This window comes from Cavia porcellus, unplaced genomic scaffold, assembly GCF_034190915.1.
Source record: "Cavia porcellus strain 051 isolate PalLab524CR breed Dunkin Hartley unplaced genomic scaffold, mCavPor4.1 scaffold_1, whole genome shotgun sequence".
NCBI lineage: Eukaryota > Metazoa > Chordata > Mammalia > Rodentia > Caviidae > Cavia > Cavia porcellus.
The window spans coordinates 235,458,900-235,479,800 of NW_026947484.1; the positions used below are offsets into that span (position 1 = coordinate 235,458,900).

The 20,901-nt window shown below is 38.0% G+C and overlaps 1 protein-coding gene across 13 annotated transcripts in view; it reads left to right on the forward strand.

Annotated features, from left to right (window-relative positions):
- Dtnb (dystrobrevin beta) overlaps positions 1–20,901 on the forward strand; it is a 337,086-nt gene that overhangs the window by 153,515 nt on the left and 162,670 nt on the right. For all 13 annotated transcript variants that reach the window (XR_010041328.1, XM_063231364.1, XM_063231355.1 and 10 more), the window contains exon 9: positions 12,938–13,062. Coding sequence is in view for 12 of the 13 variants with exons in the window: in XM_063231364.1 (XP_063087434.1) it covers positions 12,938–13,062 (125 nt within the window). In the remaining variant the exon portion in view is untranslated. The remainder of the gene's footprint in view (positions 1–12,937; positions 13,063–20,901) is intronic.

Here is a 20,901-nt window from a genome sequence, read left to right on the forward strand (position 1 = left end):
GACCCTCAGGTTACAATCAGCCTTACCACAAAAAGCTTGTGTTATAACCTGAATTTTAGGTTTAACTTATGACCAAGGTCTTTTGACCTGAATGACCTGAATGCTGGCCATCTGTGTTATAAACAAAGCCTCGTGATGCCAGAAGAACATACGTAGGTGTTGGTCTGAGCCCAGGTGCACATGTCTATGATGTGATTTTGGTCAGTGCCTTGTATAATTGCTATAATTACTGCTTTCAGATTGGCCCCTCAAAAGCTAGAAAACAAGCTAAGAAAGAGAAGATAAAGAACAATCACAATAAAAAGGCAACTGTGGAGAAATACGAGAGTGGCATTTGTGTGACCAATCTCACTAGTGTATTCAGCATGTCAAAGCACATATCTCAACAATATTACGGAGGAAAGATTTGTGTAAGGAAGCCAGTGTTGCTGAAGGTGTTACTTAAATTAGTCATGATCAACAATGTTAGATGAGATACAAAGGCTGTTACTGTAGTAGTGTGGATAAATGAAAGGCAGGTGACAGGTTTTAGCCTGAGTGTATAATTTGTGAAAAACCAGGGAAATAAATGCAGATTTCATAAACAATAATTCATTGAGTGATAATGGTGAAACATTTTCTGCCAGTAAGGGGTGGTCTCGTGATTTTAAAGTGAGTTCATAATATAACTAGGGATGCTGAAACAGCCAGTGTGGATAAAAGGGATGCTAAAAATTATATACACCACCTCAAAACAGTGACACAGAGAAGTGGTTTTTGCTCTCATTAAGTCTCCAACTGGGATGAGACTGGCCTCCTGCAAGAAAACACCTAGGAAAACAGACATTACCCAGGAAGAGATGAAAATGCCAGGCCACAAGCCTGTGAAGGACAGGCTGACTTTGTTGCTTCATGCCAATATGAGTGGTGAGCTCAAGTTAAAACCTCTCTTGATTTATCGCCCTAAGACCCCCTAGAGTGTTCAGAAGACACAATCTTGAAGACTAGGCTGGGGTCATGTGGAGATCTCAGGCAAAAGCCTGAGTAACAGAAGCTTTTCTTGAGTGAGTCAGAGAGGCATTCTGTCCTACTGTTAAGAAATATCTGGAGGACAGAAGTTTATCACTCAAGGACATCATGAGTGAGCACTGTCCTCATCATGGACAGTGCTCCTGCTCACCCATGGGATTCAGAAGAAGAATTGGTTGGAGAATTCCCATGGCTCTCAGTCGAGTTCTTCCCACCTAGTAGAATCCTCCACTGCAGCCTATGGACCACAGTTATAGCCGACTGTAAGAAGCTGTTTACTAAGGAATTGTTTTGAAGTGCTTCTAGATGGTCTCAGATACAGATTTAAGCCTTAAAGAGCTCTGGAAGGAACATTACAACACCCTTTTCTGGGGGACTTTAATCAAGAAATCTTGGCCCAGTCTCTCTCTAAGCACACTGAGATTTACCTAGAAGAAAGTGTGGCCTAAAATTACACAGGTGAGAGGCTGTGAAGGCTGTGTAGAGGAGCCTGAGCCTTCAGCTGACCCTGTGATTGATGACACTTTCTACTGCAAAGTCTGTACGCTTACAGGTGGACTGTAATGATGTTGAGGAACAGGTGGAGGAACATGCAGAGGAATCATCTACAGAGGTGCTTCAACTTTGGGCCAAGCAACAGAGAATGGCAGCTGAGGAGCTCTCTGAATAGGATGGGGAATATCAACCATCATTGGAGAGAAGTTCTTCTGAAATAAAGGAAATCATGAGAAAATGGGCAGAACTATGGACATTTATAGAGAAAATGCACTCAGAGAGAGAGAAAAAGCCAATCTTCGCATTGAGTTGCTTAATGACTTGCTCAGTATCACATCACTGCAGAACAAAGTTAACGAAAAGCTAGAAATAGACAACCTTAGACCAGTTTTGAGTTCTGAAAAGGTTGAGACCCAGTGAGCCAGAAGCAGGTCCTAGTAGGTTACAGACTCTCCCAAAGAGAGAAAGGGCAGCAGAGCACTGGATTCCTGATGTTCTTATAGAAGGAGACTCTCCTTCCAAACAATAACCACCTTCCCTCCATCCTGCCTTCCTGCAAGCCAAAGATGTCAACTTGAATGGTGAGACCAGTGTGAAATTGTTTCTGGTAAACTAGGTATTTTATAATTTCTTAGTAACTATATTAGGAAGATTACTGGTGTTTCTAGTAAATTATGCATATTATACAACCCATTTTCTTATGAAAAGGTTAGCTAAGGAGTTCTTTGGGAGGTTCGGGAAAACATTAGGGGTATTTTCATTATTTCTCATGGGAAAAATAGTCTTCACTTACAGCCAACTTGAATTACAACCAGCCCTCGCAAACAAATCGAGTTCATAAATCAGGAGCCCACTATATGTAATTGCCAGACTCTAAGGAAAAAAAGAAAACAAAAGCAGAAACCTTGAAAAACTGAAACCATAATTTTTGCCAAGCAGAAATATCCAATTGAAATTTCTGCCACTAAGTTGCAGGGAAATTCCCCCCAAACAATATAACAATATAAACCTTTAAGCAAGCTGCACTTTCTGATATGCTAGCCATTAGCTACATGTCACTGTTCAATTAAAAGTACATAAAATTGAAATTTCAGCCCTCTTGTCACAGCAAGATTGCCAGTGCTCAAAAACTACATGTTTAGGGACAACCATATTTGACCATACAGAAATAATACATTTTTGTCATTTCTTAAAAGGTTTGTTGGATATCACTGCTTCTTGCTACCTATGGTAGTAGAACAACAACAAAAGAACCCAAAAAACATGAAGAAATCCTGTAATGTTCCCACTTTTGCACTGTGGTTAGATCAGGCTCCCATGCAGAAAACAGACCTTACTGAAGGTCATCTCATTATAAAGTGTGTCAGACCTAATCAAAGAGCAATGTATGAGGGTAATTCGGGAAGCACACACACAAAAAGCAAATTTAGCCCCCCCCCAAAAGGTTTACAAAAGGTAACATTAACAAAACAAAACAAATGACATTAGGAATAATGACATTCAAATAAATTGAGCTAGTAAGAAATAAAGACCAAATTGAATTTCTGGAAATAAAAATCAACATTAAGGATAAGCTTAATAAAGGAGTTAATTAGCAAATTAAGAGATGACGAAAGTGAAAAATCAGAGAATAGGAAACGTATCTGGAAAAAATAAGCCTTATAGAGAATACTGAACACAGATAAAAGATGAAAAATATGAGTCAGTTAAAGTATTTGAAGATAGAATGAAAAGATCAACTAAGAATTATGCCCCTGATTAATCCTCTCAAGAACAAAGAAAGACACCTTGAGGAAAAGTCTCAAGTTTGTCCTCAAGAAAAATATTATTGAGGAATAAACAAAAGTTATACTTTGAGGGGGAAAAATAAGAAATTGAAGGAGAAAGAATTAAAATGCAGGAAGAACTGGTATGCAATGGAATTGATAAATGTGGGTAAGTTTAAATAACTATCAAGTTAATAATACCAATAATCATTGGCTAATAATGAGTAATCTTGGTGGGCTTAAAATAAATGCAGCTAAAGTTCTAAACAACTATTCTATGAAACTAGTTGAGGCATGATTAGATTTAAAGAATTAAATGAAGTCAGAGATGCTGATTAAGATTGTGGATAAATGCTCATGCTGAAGTAGAGAAGATTCCTGACTTAGCTGAGGATTTAGTAGGCTTTGGACAAAGGCCCCCTGCTGGGGGATATTTGTTGTGCTTGAACCCTTTCATGTGGTGTGATTTGCAGCTCAAGATGATGTGTTCAGAGAGAGTAATTGAAAGTAAAGATGACAAGAATGGCCTCAAAGGCACCAGGATTGAGCTTTTTTTATTAGGCTGTTATCCCCCCAGTGTCAAGGCCTGTCAGCATATGCCCTAGCTGAAGAGTGTGCTGTGCCAGAAATTAGCTTGAGGCTGATTAAAAATACAGTGATCCAAGTTAAAGTGTTTTTTATAGCCTCTTAGTGCTGGTTCATGGTTATCTGATGAAAATAGGTCCCAGCCAGGCACTAACAATTGTGGCACAAGTCACAGGGGCCTCCGGTGCCCCTCCATTTGGAAGCTGCATCTCCACCTGTGGCTCACCTTGGGGACATCCCTCATCCATTCCTCCGTGGTGTACTGGGCTGTGATTGTTTCTTTATCCCTAGCTCCTCCTAGCAGTTTCTCACTGCTTTGGGCTGTGTCTCTCAACTGTACATGTTTTAAAGTAATTTTACCTGTCAAGAGGCTATATTTATTCTATCCTAAAAAAAAAGAAAGCCAGGCAAGCTATGGTTTTTGCACTGAGCTCTGATTTCTACATGATAATTGAGACTGTTAACATCTAATTCATAAGACTGTTGTGGGCGTTAAATGAGTCCATCACACAAAGTAGGTTCTCAATAAATGTTACTTTCATTTATTTTTTAAAGCAGTCAGTAGATCAACTCAAAAAGTAAAATTTCCAAAAGCAGAAGAAAACTGAAATGTTGAAACCTGAAGGGCAGAAAAATGTAGTAAGTGACATAATGAGCCACAGAAATGAATAAAAGTAATAAAATACATCATTAATAAGTAGATTAACTGAATTTTCCAGATATAAAACAACAGTTATCTCCTAGATATTTTAAAAAAAACAAGGACATTGAAAAGCTGAGAAGTAAAACAATATATCACACAAATACTAAGCGAAAGAAATTTGATATAAGTATATAAATTTTTAGAAAAGAATCTCAAGGTAAAAGTAAAGATCAGTAAATTTTATGTGATATATGTTTTATTTTAATTTCTGATTTCCTTTTGGGGGTAGGGGAGACAGGGGCTTTGACACATAGTTCAAGTTGGTCTTGGCCTCCCTGTATAATCCAGACTGGCCTCAGACTTAAGACCTTGCTTCAGCCTCCTGAGTGAGGATATTACAGAGTTACACCACCACATATGGCTTCTAGTTACATTTTTGAGGCTGTATTAACCTTGGTACCAAAAACTTACAAAGTCAACATGACAAGGAAAATTACAAGCCAGTTTGCACTCATAAATGAAACAGTAGAACAAAACAGTAGAAACCAAACCCAACAATGTTCACAGAAGAACTACATCATGGCCACACTTATTTTACTCAAGCAGCTAAGGATGTATCATTATAACTTACCATAGATTTATAGAGTAGTGGGTGTTAAATACAGATTATCATCTCAAAAGATTTATATGAAATATTTTATAAAACCCAAAGTCCATGAATGATTTCTCTCTCTCTCTCTCTCTTTCTCTCTCTTTCTCTCTCTCTCTCTCTCTCACACACACACACACACACACACACACACACACAGCAGTCTAGAAGAAACTTCCTTAACTTAAAGTGTAACAAGTGTTTCTAATAACCAGGAGTGCCCAGTATATTTACTGATGAGCTGCCAAAACAGTGTATGCCGAAGTGGAACACAACAAGGAGGACTGCTATCAGTGAATAAAGATTCAGTGTTCTACTAGGACTCTTTTAACAGCACAGTGAAGAAGGAAAAGAAAGGGTTTTGAATAGGAAGGAAAGAAAATAAAATTACTTTATGTTAACTGTCAATTTAGAAAAATCTGAAACAATTTCTGGGTAAATCAGAGTTAAAATAGATCATCAGCAACAAAACTAAAAAAAATTGAATTATGACTTCCGGGAGAACATGGTGGATAGATAGCAGCAGGTATGGAGGCTCTCTGAGATACCCTGCTTAAAATCCAGGAACGGTGCAGTATGAGGAGTCCTAAGCAAGGGGAGATACACCCTGCTGACCCAGGAGTGAACTAAGCTAAGAGAAACCAACTGGAAATCCAATCCTGGTGCTATAACAGGAACAGATAAAATCTCAGCGCAGGAAGCTAGAACCTGTGCCACTGGAAGCTGCGATTTGAATTTCCTGCCACTGCTGCCACGTCCAAATCTGCAGGGCAGGGAGAGAGGCACGTGAAAGCTCTGAGAGTGGGAATCTGCAAATGTAGTTGAGAGCAGGACTAGCAGGGAGCCCTACATCAACTTGCCGTGAGTGAGCAGAATGGGGACCCTTTCATAGAGTAGGAGGCTCCAGCAAAGGACATACTGGGACTGGGCAGACTTGCCGGAACAGGACACTGCAGTGATATTAGCCGCATATTTCCCTCTCAAGCGGATTGGTGGGGAGTGCCTGGCCTGCGTGACACCGCTGACTAAGACCCAACCAGGTCCCAGCACCTGGAGGTACACCCTAGCGGTGAAGCCTTCGGGAGGTTGACCTGGAGGGGCAGGCCCAGCAGAGGCTGCCCAGGTCTGTGTCTCCCTAGTACACTGCAGTGGGTGGGAACACCTAGCCGGTGCAATTCAAACAAACTGTAACTGACAAAGAGAAAAAAATTGGGCCTCCTACATTGGAAGGAACAAAAAGTATGGGAAGAGGAAGCAACAAGAAAAGGTCCTCAGTCCCCAAACCTGAGAACACTGATCCAGGAAAGGGAAATGCAAAGGAAGACAGAAAACATGCAATATCAGACACGGCACCAATAGACATAAAGCGATATCTCCAGAGACGAGTTTAAAAATGAAGTATTTAATGAAATAAAGCAAGATACAAGTAAATCAGAGAAATGCTAAGCACCGCCCAAGAAAAAACAGATGGTGGAATGGAAGAACAGAAAAAAAGGGGAGAATTGTTTGATGGAGAAAATAGAAAAAACATAGAATACGTGAAGCGGGTTCAAAGAGATTAACAGGAAACTAAAAACTATCAAAAGCTGGCATAACAGCTTGAAAGAAACTAAGGATAGATTATCTGAATTGGAGGGCAGATTTGTAATATGGGAGCATGAAATGAAAAACTTCTTAAAAATAACAAGAAAACAAACAGCAATAATACAAAGCCTAGAAGATGATAAGAGGATCTATAGCTTAAGAACATAAAAGAAGAAGTAGGGACACAAACAAATGGACTATAAAAGCTATTCACAGAAATAATCCAAGAGAATTTCCCTAATTTAGCAAAAGGTAAAGATACTCAGATATATGAGGCATACAGGACCCCAGCCACCTATAACCCAAACAGAGCCACACCCAGGCATATAATAATCAAAATTCCAGAAATCTAAGAACAGAATACTAAAAGCCGTCAAAGATAAGAAACATCACTTACAAGGGAACTCCCATCAGAATTACAGCAGATTTCTTGACACAAACCATCAAATCACGAAGAGCGTGGGGGGAAATAATTCAAGCTTTGAAAGATAATAACCTCCAGCCAAGACTGATATATCCTGCACAACTGTCCCTAGAAATTGATGGAAAAACAAGGTGCTCCCAGGATAAAGAGGAACTAGGGGAATTTGCAACCACCAATTCAACTCTACAGAAAATACGGCAGGACATTCTAAGAGAGAAAAATACCAAGATTCCAGAAATAGTGGCAGAGAGGCCACAATGAATGGAGCAGAAAGCGAAATGAAGAAGACAAACTGACAACAAACGACAGAAAAAGAGCTCAACAGAAATGAGGCAGAGAAGATTGGATGGTAGGAACCGCTATTTTGGAGAAAACAAGACATCATAATAGCTAGTGCTGATTTAGTATCATCTTGTTTTAAAGTCCCATCAAGCTTTTATTCTTCTGTCTCCATCGGTCTTAACAGGTTGTATCTTATTGGATTTTATTATATGTGATAATAAAAACTTTTATAGACAAGGATTATACAGAAACCATTGTTCATTTTCTGATAGTTGGTTCTAAATACCCTGTAATACTGTCATTCTCTTGAATGGTTTTACATTGTCTTGATATGTTTGGTGCTACAGTATATGAAATTATACTCAAAGATTTCAAGGAAAGAGACACTTTGGTAACTACTTTTATGTCAGGATATCTTGTGATGAAACACTACTTTGATTAAATGGTTATGCTTTGACCTGCACTGGTTTGTTGTTATGCCCTCTTTTATCTCAATCTCCTTTTTTTAAAAATTATTTACTTTTTATTTTTATCTTTTTAAGTAAGGGAAAAATAAAAAAAAGCAGGCTACATTGTAGTAACCCACTTTGATTTCCTATTTACTTGATTTGAAACCCTGTATAGCCCTCACCATCTTGCTTTGACTTAATTTCCTCTATTCTGCTTTGCTTGATAGTACCAAGTTCGAAAATGTAGGCAAAACTGTGAAGACAGTAAGATTCATTATGACGCCCATCCCGGTTTACTATTTCTTCTTTTAAAGTCCTGTAATGTCTCCAATGTTTTGGTTTTATTCTTTACTGTTTTGTTCAATTTTATTATAACTGATGATATAGGCAATTCTTTTTAAGATAGCAAGAGGCAGTATGGTAACCTTTGTTGATCACCTTGTATTTTGTTTTTACATTATCTATTATGCCCATCCTTTTGATTTGACTGACTCTGATGTTATGGCACATTTGGCTTTACTGTCTTCAAAAACAGTGATAAGAACTGTGGGAGTAATAAAACCCAAAATGTGTAATTGTCATTGTACAAAAGAAAGGAAAAGAAAATGCTCTAAAGAATATAACTGGATACATACTTAAGTGTATAAGAGAGATAACCATATTACTGAGTTTTGTTGGATCATTGAACAAAACAGTTTCTAGTCTCACTGTTTGAAAGTCTACTTTATATGCTTTAATTTTGTAACTTGAACAACTATTTCTAAGATAACAATATGTAATCTGTTAACTAGTGATTTCCTACTGTTTATGTTTTCTGAAATTCTGTATAACTTGTACCCTTTTTCTATTTTTTTTTCTTTTTCTCCTTAAATAAAAAAATGCATTGTGCAAAAAAAAACTTGAATTACATCAAAACTTAAAATTGGTCAGGTGTGGTGGTGACACCTGTAATCCCAGCACTTGACAGGCTGAGGCCGAAGGATCACTGCAAGTTCAAGACCAGCTGGGGCTACAAAGTGAGTGCAATGCCAGCATAGGGAAACTGTCTCAAAAAGGCAAGACAAACAAACACAAAACCCTTAAAACTATGTGCCTTAAATACACAGGAGAGTGAAGAGTCCCTGTAAAACAGGAGAAGATACCTTAGAATCAGATATGTTAAAAAGAGTTAATATCCAGAATATGTAAAAAGTTATAATTCAACAACAAAAATGCACATATAAGCCAATTGAGAAGTGAGCAACGTACTGGAAAAGACGGTTCTGTAGAGGTGAGGACCAACAAGGGATTTAAAAAGATGCTCAACATTACCAACCCCTGGGCGAATGGAAATCAGAACCATAGTTAGCTTCACTTCACACTGAATTATTTAAAAGAAAAATAATAAATGTTATTGTGGAGACATCGGAACGCTCATGAACTGTTTGTAGGGTAACATGGTGTAGCCTTTATGGAAAAGAGGAGGGAGGTTCCTCAAAAACTTACATAGCTACCCTGTCATCCAGCATTTCCATTTCTGGGTAAATATTCAAAAGAACTGAAAGTTAGATCTTTGTACACTCATATTTATAACAGCATTTTTTTTAATTAACAATAGTCTACAAGTGAAAGCAAACCAGGGATCTATCATCTGCGGTTATCAGGGCCAGGCAGTGGAACAGAGGGCTGATATTTAATGGATGTGTATATAATCTCAGTTCTGTAGATTGGGAACATTTGTATATAGGTTACACAACAATGTGAATATGCTTAACAGTGCTAAGTTGTACGTTTAAAAACAAGTGAGGGGCGGAGGGTATAGTTCAGCTTATCTGGCAAGCGCAAGGTCCTGAGTTCGATTTCCAGTACAAAAAAAAAAACATGATGAATTTTGGCTTAGTTTATTTTGCCACAATTGAAAAGTAAGCCAGGCCTGATGGTGAGTCCCAGAACTATAGAGGACAGGACGATTGATAGTTGGAACTCAACCTAAGCATCTTAGCTACTTAGTTTGTTACCTTGTTGTCTCAAAAATTTTAAAAGGACTGAGATGTAGCTTAGTGTGAATCCCCAGAGTTAAGTCCCCAGCACTGTAATCAGTCAGTCAATTAGCAGGGTTGCTGGCTGCAGAATTATAAAATAGAAATAATATTAGAGGGGGCTGGGGATTTAGCTCAGTGGCATAAGTGCCTGTCTTACAAGCAGGTAGTCGTGAGTTTGATCCCCGGTACCCATAAAAAGCAAAAAGACAAAAATAATAATAATAATAATATTAGAAGTGCATAGATTCTTTAAAGAATTTAAATTCTTTTAAATTTCAAAAAGTTAAATCTTCATTGAAAGACATTAAAGAATGCTCAAACACATTCATGGAAAGGGATATTCAGGTGTAAAGATGTCAGTTCCCTGCAAAGTTATCTATCACTCCGATCAGCCCCATTGAAATCCCAGCAGTGCTGATGGTGGTGTGTATGATAAATGATAAACTGATTCTAAAATTCAGCTAAAGTGCAGAACAGGCTCAGCAATAACAAAGACACTCTTTAAGATGTGAGTTTGGGCATTTGCACTATCTACAAATAAGTAATTAAATCACTAAGGTATTAGTACAGGACAGAAATAGAATATTCTTCTAGTGGGAAAAAATGATTTATTAAATGAGACAATTGATTGTCCACATAAGACAGCATTAGGTTCTTTACTCATACCTATCAAAAATCAGCTCTAAGTAGATACATGTTTAAATACAAAAGGCAAGAATTATAAAACAGTACAAGACAGTGTGGAAGAATGTCTTTATGACCTGAGGGAGGGAAGTATTTCTTAAGACAAAAAATTAAGGAAAAGATGACTAAATTGGTAATGCCGATGTGTAAAGTAGCAGTGCTGCCATCCAAAAGCATAACAGACTAAGAAGCTGAAAGGAGGAGTCGTTTGTGCCATGGGACTTTGTTAGAGAAAGGCAGCCCATCAAAGATGGGACTGTGTTGCTCGAGCAACACAGTGGCCGTGAAACAGGAAGAGTCAGTATTCTTAGTTACTAGAGAATCAGAGATTAAAACCACAGTACCACAGCAAGTGTTTAAAACGTCTGGCAGTGGCAAGCGTTGACTAAAATGTGGTGTTTCAAAAACTCTCATAGCTGATAAGAGTAGAAATTAGTGTAAGCACCTTGTAAAACAGGTTGGCAGTACTTAGTAAATTTGAATACATATAACCATAGGAACCAGTAACTTCAGTGCTAGAAAATTCTTACACTTGGCCACCAAGAAACACAGAATAGGGTGAGTACGGGGTATGGTAGCATTATGAACGACGGGGAAAAAATGGAAACAACCCAAAGATTTGTCATCAGTGAAACAGCTACCTAAATTATGAGTAATCAAGTAGTGAAAAGCTTTCACCAGTTGATGAAAATAGATGAATTAATTACTGTATATACAGCTAATTTGATGAACTATAATAATTTTAGTGAAAAGAACAAGTTGCAGAAAAAGATATATGTAAGTATATAGATTTTCAGCATGTTTAGTGTATTATGCATCCATAATTGCTAAAATAATACAACCAAGGAGTGATTAATTTAAAATCTAGGACAGTGATTACCAGGAGAGAAGAAGTTGTGGTAAGTGAGCTTCTATTAGGATAAGGGCCCACAGTGGCTGTTAGGTTCTGTTTCGTAGGCAAGCTAGTGGGTAGATGGGTACTATAACCTTTATGGGTGTTCTGACTTAAAATTGTGTGTATAGTGCAGTCTTAGTTATAAACACATATCAACTATCTTTGCCTGTGTATTCTTTTTTTTTTTTTTTTTTTGTCTTTTTCCTTTTTATCTGTACCAGGGATCGAACCTCACAACTGCCTGCTTGCAAGGCAGGCGCTTATGCCACTGAGCTAAATCCCCAGCCCCTTTGCCTGTGTATTCTTAAAGGCAAGCAAATTTTTCTTTATTATGTGTTAACTGTTACAGCAGTCAGCATATAAAAGTCAAGTGGAGATGCGGTATTGAAGCACTTAGCTACAGTGCTCCAGGTGGCACATTTGTTAATAAACTCTAGAGGAAGTAGAATGAAGTACTTAAACTATTTTGCAGTTAATGTCCTGCCAAAATCTCAGACTATAGTGTTATTTAAAGAGATTTGAATGCACATCATCATTTATGTAAAGAACCTTCTTTAAACAGTTTAAGAGGGCTGCAAGGATAGTTTGACTTCACTGTTGTCCCCTGAAAAGGTAAATAGCGGCTTTGAAAGTAATGTTCTATGTAACTACCTTTAATTTTACTTACTTCCGTGCATTTTTACTATTAAATCTTAGACTTGATTATCTTTGGATTTAGTGTTTCTGATTGTCAGAGAAAATGTAGTAAAAACAAAAGTTCTAGTATGACAGCTTGAATTTGGTCTGTAGCCCAGGTTGGTCTCAAATTCATAATCCTTCTGCCACAGCCCTGTGAGTGCTGCAGTTACAGATGTTTGACGTTATGCCCAGCTAACAAGTTCTTTTTGTATCTCCTGATATGTCATAATTTAAAGTCATGGGTCTGATCCTGACTTCCTGTGTGAGTGTTCTTATTTGTATCTACTCATATACCCACACCCTAAAAACCAAATGTTCTGCCTTATATTTATTTAGGAATATTTTAACATTTGATGATGTGGCTTAACTAATTTGCTAACACCCATAAGTCATATACTCTTATATTATCCATTTAGTATTGTAGCCCATGAAGAAGTTCTGACTCTCACTAGGAATTAACTTTAACATCTTAGAAAAGTGATAGAAGCATTGAAAGAAGAAATTCATGCAAAGATAGGTACAGCTGTCCAGAAAGACAGTTAAATCAATGTGATAATGTGATTTCATAGTACAGATGAAGGGCCCACAAATGACCTGACCTGGGGATCACTGTGAGTTCCTTTCTTCAAGGCCTGTTACTATTGATTGTAGTGAAACTTGATTTGACTCTGAAGAGATGTTTTCTGTACTCTTTGTCACCAAGTTCTTTTGAAGTTCATTGCCATTCTTTTGAAGAGATAATTTCATATGTCCTTATTTTCTACTTTGACACAGAAATCCCCTGCAAAGAAGCTGAGCCATGCAATTAGTAAATCTTTGGGGTGTGTGCCCTCCAGAGAACCTGCGCATCCTGTTTTTCCTGAACAACCAGAGAAACCACTTGACCTTGCACATATAGTGTAAGTATGCACGTGGATGGGGACCGTATTGAAATGGGGAACTCACAAAATCGCAAATATTACATAACATTAACACTGAACTTTTAGCTTTTTCATTTCAATGGGGGACTCAGACTTCACACTCTCATTCTTCATAGCACTATAAATAGATGGGAACCTAGCTCGTACTTCCTGACACTTTAGGAATATTACAGTCTCCAGAAATGTGAATACATGAAACAGTAATTACTGTACTGTCAAACTAGATTGCCTTCATTGTGTGTTCGTCTCTTAAGTCAGTGGTAGAGATTGTTTCTTCTCCACGGCTCTAATGCCCACAGAGATTTAAACTGGTTCTCATGATAGGGAAATGAAAATCCACTTAATTTCCTTTTTCAAATTAAGAGAAAATTAGCATAAAATTATCCTGCAAATAAGACACACACACACACACACACACATTTGAATATTTATACTAAATAAAGCAAAGTTGGGGTCAGAAAGTTAAATAGAGAAAGGTAAGAGTGAAAGAAAAGTGAAGGATAGGATTCAGCCTCTCCATTGAGTTCTTTGCTCTGCATAATGATGACAATAGTAAGTTTACTCTGCTGGATAAAGTTGGCAGGTTGTTGCATGTTAGTCTTTATCAGGTAAATGAGAGTCTTTCCACGGCAGTGAACACTTGTTTTATTTTACCTAAACAGGGGGTAGTGTGACTAAATGAGCTCCTGGGGATGTCTTTTTGCTTTCAGAAATTTGAATAATTTTTATATTAAAAGCGTACATGCATGTGGACTAAAAATACAGAAGAGCTTAAATGAATGAAGCATACTCTCTCATGTTTAACTTCTTTTGGGTTTTAGGTCTACTAGGTGTTGTTTCCATATTGCTAAGTCATATATGTGGAGTGCTGTTTCTTGACTTAGCAGGTATTATTGAATTACATTGTGGGCATAAGGAATCAGCTTCATTTATAATGCTACATACCATCTCATTCCAGTTTTTCATAATAGTATTCCCATTTTAAGTTGGCTGGCTTTGTAATTTTAAATAATCTTAAAATAATTTAAAATTGTTTTAAAATTCCTTCAACTTCTGCATCAACTGAGCAAGTTAGTACCTTGTGTCTTATTTTTCCTTTTGCCTCCTCAGTACCATAGCTTTCATATTATGAATGCTGATAATTTTTCTGTCCCGTGACCATTAGTAATTCTTACGAGATTAAGTTTTCAATTTAAATTTAAAACCACATAATAGCATTTACGGTCAATATGACACAGTCAAATACTGCACTGCAGTTCTGTGCCTCCTTCTGTGGCACCCGGTGTCCTGGTCCCTGTGCAGGTACTGTCTCACCAGGCACGCATTAGCTCTTCTTTGTTATGGATCACCGATCGCTGGCGTGTTGAGGCTGGAGGTGCTTAGTGGTAGAGCATGTGCTTAGTGGGTGTGAGGCACTGCTTCCATCTCAGCCACTTGTCCTGTGCACAGATGCTCTGCCTGTTGGTTTGTATAGTTGGATTGGTTTTCTGTCTTGTATAGTCTTTGTTGTTTTTCCTCCAGTTTTCTATTGCTTTTTTCTTGTTGAGACCATACCCCACCAATCATGTTCCATAATGCAATTTACCTATTCTTGTAATTCATTTTTGCTGTGAAATTTGTTACATTTTCCCTTTTTGGTTAATGTTTTTTATGTTAAATTAAAAGAAAAATCTTCCCTGCCCTGACAGGCTTTCTCTTTTATTTATTTATTTTTATGTTTTATATATATCTCTAATTTATCTAGAATAGGTTTTTATGTAGGATATGATAATATCCAGTTCTTCTTTCACTCCCTTGTGACACTCACCTCATTTGAATTCCAACCTGTTTCAGGCCCATTTATTGGACATTTGTCATTTCCTTACCCACTAACCTAAAGTACATATTGTTAAAAATGAGGTTTCCCAATTTGAATGGGCTGGTTTTGGGCTCTGTGTTCTGTTCATCACATTATCCCTTGCCACTTTGGTTATTAAAGGATTAAATAATCTTTTTCATGAGTATTGTTTTTGCTCTTTCATAATAATTTTAGAGTAAGCTTATTGACCTGAATCCCTTGTAAGATTTTGCTGAGATTTTTCTTTTGAAAATTAATTGAATCTAAAGATAAAATTAGAGAAAATTGACATCTTTACAGTGTTATTTTTCTTTCCATGAATATATTGTCCCATTTATTTAAATCTTTTTATGCCTTTAAGTTTTATCTGAGAAAGGTCTTATATGTATTAGATTAATTCCTATGTATCTGCATTTGTTGTTGTTGTTACAAATTGTGCCCCTCTTTCCTACATTTTTGAAGTATATTTTACATGCAATATGGATCTCCTTTAAATGTACAATTCTGTGAATTTTGGTAAACATATACTGTCAAACATGTAGATTTTTTTTCACTGTTTTCTGCAATTTGTTACTGTTGTGTAGAAATGTAAGTGGTTTTGTGTCTTTGTCTGCTACCTGTTCATCTTGCTTAACTTGTTTATTCTTGTAATTTGTATTCATAGTCTTTCAGATTTTTTTTAGATAATTGTATCATCTGGAAATAATGACAACTTTGTGTTTTCTTTTTTTTTTTTTAATTTTTTTTTTATTTAAAGAAAAGGAAACGAAAAAAAAAATACATGGAGATTAAAAAAAAAGGGTAGAAATAATACTAAATTACAGACAAACAAAAGATAAGAAATTGCCGGTTGATAAGTTACAAATTGTCATCTTCGAAATGGCTGTTCAGGTTATAGAATTAAAGTATTTAGAATGACATTCAAAAAAGTGACCCTACAAACCATTCTGCTCTATGGTCGAACAAAAGCTCCGTAATATGATTATCAGTCCCACCTATTTGTTTTACATCTCTAAGAGGGTAAGGTTAACCATATCAAAACAGAACAGAACATTTTTTAAAAAATAAATAAATAAAAAACAATTTAAAGAAATACAGATTTCAAAGCAAGTCCACTGGAGATCTACCTTATCTAACTGTCTCTAGCTTCTTACAAATAGTTGTCCCTAACTTCACCCACTTTATATACTTATTGCATATTATAGAACTAATCAAATCATTACAGGATGATGGAGTCTTTTTAGGTCCTCAAGTTCCAAATTAGGGAAGACAATAGCAACTACCATCGCATCTCTCATTCTCTTTGTGATAGCCGTCCCCATCTCTGCATATGCTGAAGTTGAGCTGAAGAAACCAGTCCAATGTCATTCTAATCAGCAAGCAATAGATTGCTAGAATTTATATTATAATGCTACAAAATAAGCCTCGGGTTTTTCAGGTCTCTTCCTCAGAGTATTTGTTCCTATCCTCTCTGTATTATAGGGAAAACCAAGTCATAACAAGACAGCGAAACAATTTCCTAGAAAAACATGCAATGGATAAGACTTATAAAACTATAATATAAATGATCTTCCGTAGCTACTATGTTTTCTCTTGTTATTTTCAATAGATTTGTCCACAACACTGGCTTATTATAGTTAAACATACTAACACCTATTTTTATAAAAACTTATCTTTGACTGCATTGTAGTATTTGAGAGCTGTTACTGATTCATACCAGTATGGATATCCTTTGCATCTTGTCATGCTCAGAGTAGTTTCCTCTACTTTTAGGGTTGATTCTAACACGCATACCGATTTCAAATAGGATCAGTCAAGGCCAACCAATAGTCTTATGATTCAGATACAATTAAGATCAGTCATAGTAAGACAATGTAAGTAATACAGGATTTCAGCCTAAGTCAATAGGAAAGTAAGGATAGTTACCATGGTATAACCTGCTATTTTTGGTTCTAGAGGTCTGTGTCCTCAAATCTGACATGAGTGGACAGACCAGAACAAATTTAATTCAATCTAAATATGGCACTAGGACTACTGTGTCTTTTAAATCGTTATACACCATTAGCAATGACCTCTGCTTTTTTTTTTTAATATAGTTTCAGAGCTGTCTCTACTAAAGACTAGCTTACCGTCTCTGCCTCATGTCTGCTACTCCACTTTTCTGCTATAATTTGTCCACCTTTTCCCTCATTCCATTGTCTGCCCCGTTCACTGAGGCCTCTCTGCCACTGTAGCTGTAATCCTGATATCTCTTCCTCTCTTTCTCTGTAATGTCCTTCAGCGCTCTCTGTAGGGTTGGATTGGTGGCCACGAACTCCCACAGTTCCTCCTTGTCTTGAAAGTATCTTATTTCTTCATTAATTTTTAGAGAGAGTTTTGACGGATATATGAACTTCGGTTGCATATTTTTTTCCTTCAGGACTTGGAATATTTCTCCCCACTCCTTTCTTGACTTAAGAGTTTGTGTTGATAAGTCTGCTGTTATTTTGATAGATTTCCCGTTATAGGTAACCTGCATCTTTTCTCTGGCTGCTTTTAATATTCTGTTTTTTTGGTGGATTTCTGGGATCTCGATTATTATATGCCTAGGCGTAGATCTGTTTTGGTTGTAGGTTGCTGGCGTTCTGTATGCTTCTTTTATCTGGATATCATTTCTTTTTGCTATACGTGGGAAATTTTGCTTTAATATATCTGTGAATATTTTTTGTATTTCATTTTTGGATGTTCCTACTTCCTCACTCGCATTCTTTATTCTTAGGTTATGTATCTTTTTATCATCTTCCAGTTTTAGAATTGCTTCTTTCTGGTTCCTTGTTATTTTTAAGAGGCTTTTTCTTTCATGTTCATAAGCCCTAAATCTCTCTTCAAGTTTCAGAAGGTTGTCTTTAGTTTCTGTCAAGGCATTTTGCCAATATTCAATGGAGTTTTTAGTTTCCTGATATTCTCTTTGGATCTGTTTCATGTATTCTAAGTTATGCTTAAATTCTTCTTCAGATGCTTCTCTTTCTTTTCTGATTTCCTCAGTTCTTCCATCTGTGTTCTCTTGGGCGGGGCTTGTCATTTCTTTAATTAATGTCTTTATATCTTGCCTCACTTGGATCAGGAGTACATCTTTAAATTCTTCTATGAGATCATGTAAGTACTTTTTAATTTCGGCTGATGCTGTGTCGAGTAGAGGATGGTTACTGTGTTTGTTCTCTTCAGTGTTTAGTTCTCTTGGGTTTATTTTCTCCTGTTGAACAGCTGGAGATTTTTTTTTATTTTTATCTCTTGTCATGTTTCTGGTTTCTTTCAGACTGTCCTGGAGTTCTCTGGCCCTCTCCGAATTGCTTAGGGCCTCTCAGAAGCGTGCTGGCTTGAGTTTTTGCTGTCCTCCCCAATTTGCTGTTATCTGGGGTAGGCTGGGATGCAGGGGCGGTACAGTCTAGGCTCTAGCCTCTGTGTCAGTTAGTTCATAAATTAGGCTGTACTTTCTGGTTGTCACTGAGTTGTGACTATTTTGTATCCGCTTATTGGGCCCCAAGCAGAGGCTTGGTTTAGCCCCAGTAGCTCCTGCCAGTTCTCTTTGAATCAGAAGCAGCTGAGTAATGGCACAGGATTCTGCCCAAGTCCCAGCCGTTCTCTTCCAAACCTCTCTGTGACAGGAGCACCAGAAAAGCAGATCTGCCCAAATCTAAGATGGCTCCCACTAAGTTCTCTGTGTGGAGCTGAAGCCAGCAAGTAATCAGGCTCTGCCAGGACTCAAGATGTCTTCCACCAGCCCTCCCTACAAGGGGACCTGGTGATATCACCAAGCTGCGGTTTCTGCCGCCAGGCTAATATGTCTGCACCAGACTCTGTGTTATTGATTTCCTCGTGGTGGCGGGCCAGCTGTTCTCTGGCCAAACCCAGCAACCGCGGGGTTCTCTGTACTCACCAGAGTCCGGTGCAAGTCCTCGTTCCGGGACCACCGCACACCAAGCTGTCCACTTTTCCCGCACTCCCGGCACAGCGCTGACCGGTCAGATATCTGTGCACCATTTAGATTTGAAACGCCAGAGCTTTGTACATCCGGTCTGGTGCAGCGGTGCAGAACTGGCTGCTACTTGGAGTCTCGGTCCGGGTCTCAGTTTCCCGCAGTCCCCAAAAGCAACTCCCAACTTTGTGTTTTCTCATCTTTTTTTTTTTTTTTTTTTTTTTTTTAGTCCCCAAAAGCAACTCCCAACTTTGTGTTTACTCATCTTTTTTTTTTTTTTTTTTTTTGGTCTTTTTCGTTTTTATTGGTACCAGGGATCGAACTCACAACTGCCTGTGTGCAAGGCAGGCGCTTATGCCACTGAGCTAAATCCCCAGCCCCTCTCATCTATTTCTGTACCTTTAAAAATTAATCATACTTTTTTGGGTAGAAGAATCTTGCTATGGTGGTTAGAACCACTTGTGCAATACAGAATAAAAGTGATATAGTAGAGAATTCAACATAATACAACATGGGGAGCCCCAAACAGAGGGAGATGAATTCTCTCATCCCAAGAAGAAACTAAGGTGAGAAAAACCAATCAAACATACAGTCCCGGTGCTATTATTAGAACAGCTAAAGGTTCAGTGCTCCCGCCGCAGGGGGCGACTTGCCGGGCCATCTGAGGTCCCGCTGCTTCAACTCACTGGAGGCGCAGTCACACTGAGGTCAGGGGTCGGCCAGCCAAAGAGAGAGCTGAGCTGGCGGGGAGCCTGCATCGACCGGTGGTGAGTGATGGGAGAGGAGCCATTCTACAGAAAGCGGGGCTTTGGTGGACGACATTCTGGGACCGGGCAGGACTGGCAAGCACAAGGGGCAGCAGTGACTTCAGTCAATTGTTCCGTTCCAAAACGGGATTGGTGGAGTGAGCTAGGCCTGGGTCACGCAACCAGGCTGTGAGACCTAATAGGTTATCCGAAATCAATTCCTTACAGTGGTGGTGCACAATAACACATTGAAGGCCTCAGAAGTTTGACTGACTGGAGGGGAAACGGTGCACAGTAATACAGTGCAGGCCTCAGCAGCTTGAATGATCCAGAGGGGAGTGGCCAGCATATGCTGCCCCTGTTGCAACTCACTAGGACACTGCAGTGTGAAGGGTCATCTAGCCAGTGTGCTTCAGAAGAATTATAACCAACAAAGACAGAAATTGGGGCCTTCTGGAAGAAACAAAAAAGATGGGAAGAGGAAACAACAAGAAAAAGTCTCCAGGTCCCAACCCTGAGAACATTGACCCAGGACAGGTAAATACAAAGGAGAATGAGAGCAGCAAACATGCAATATCAGACACGGCACCAGTGGACATAAAGAAATATATTTGGGACCTCATAGACGAGTTCAAAAGTGAAATATTTAGCCAAATAAAGCAAGATATAAGAAGATTAATAAAAGACACGCTAAGCACTCCTCAAGACACAGATGGAAGTAGGGAGGAACTCAAAGGAGAGAACCATTTGATGAAGAATATAAAGCAAATATAGAATACATGAAGCAGATTCAAAGAGATTACCAGGAAATTAAAAACTCTATGGAAAGATTGCAAATCAGCTTGAAAGGAACTAAGGATAGATTACCCAAACTGAAGGACAGTTCTGCAATGTGGGATAATGAAAGGGAAAACTTTTTTAAAATAACAGGGAAACAAGCAGTAACAATACAAAGGCTAGAAGATGACAAGATCTATAACTTGAGAATAAAGAATGTGAATGAAGAACTAGGGATACAAACAAAGGAACTACAAAGGCTATTCACAGAAATAATTACGGAAAACTTCCCAAACATAGGAAAAGGAAATGATATTCTGATATATGAGGCATACAGAACTCCAGACACCTACAACCAAAACAGAGCTGCACCCAGGCATATAATAATCAAGATCCCAGAAATTCAATAAAAGAACAGAATATTAAAAGTTGTTAGAGACAAGAAACAGATAACCTACAGAGGAAGGCCATCAGAATAACGGCAGACTTCTCAACACAAACCA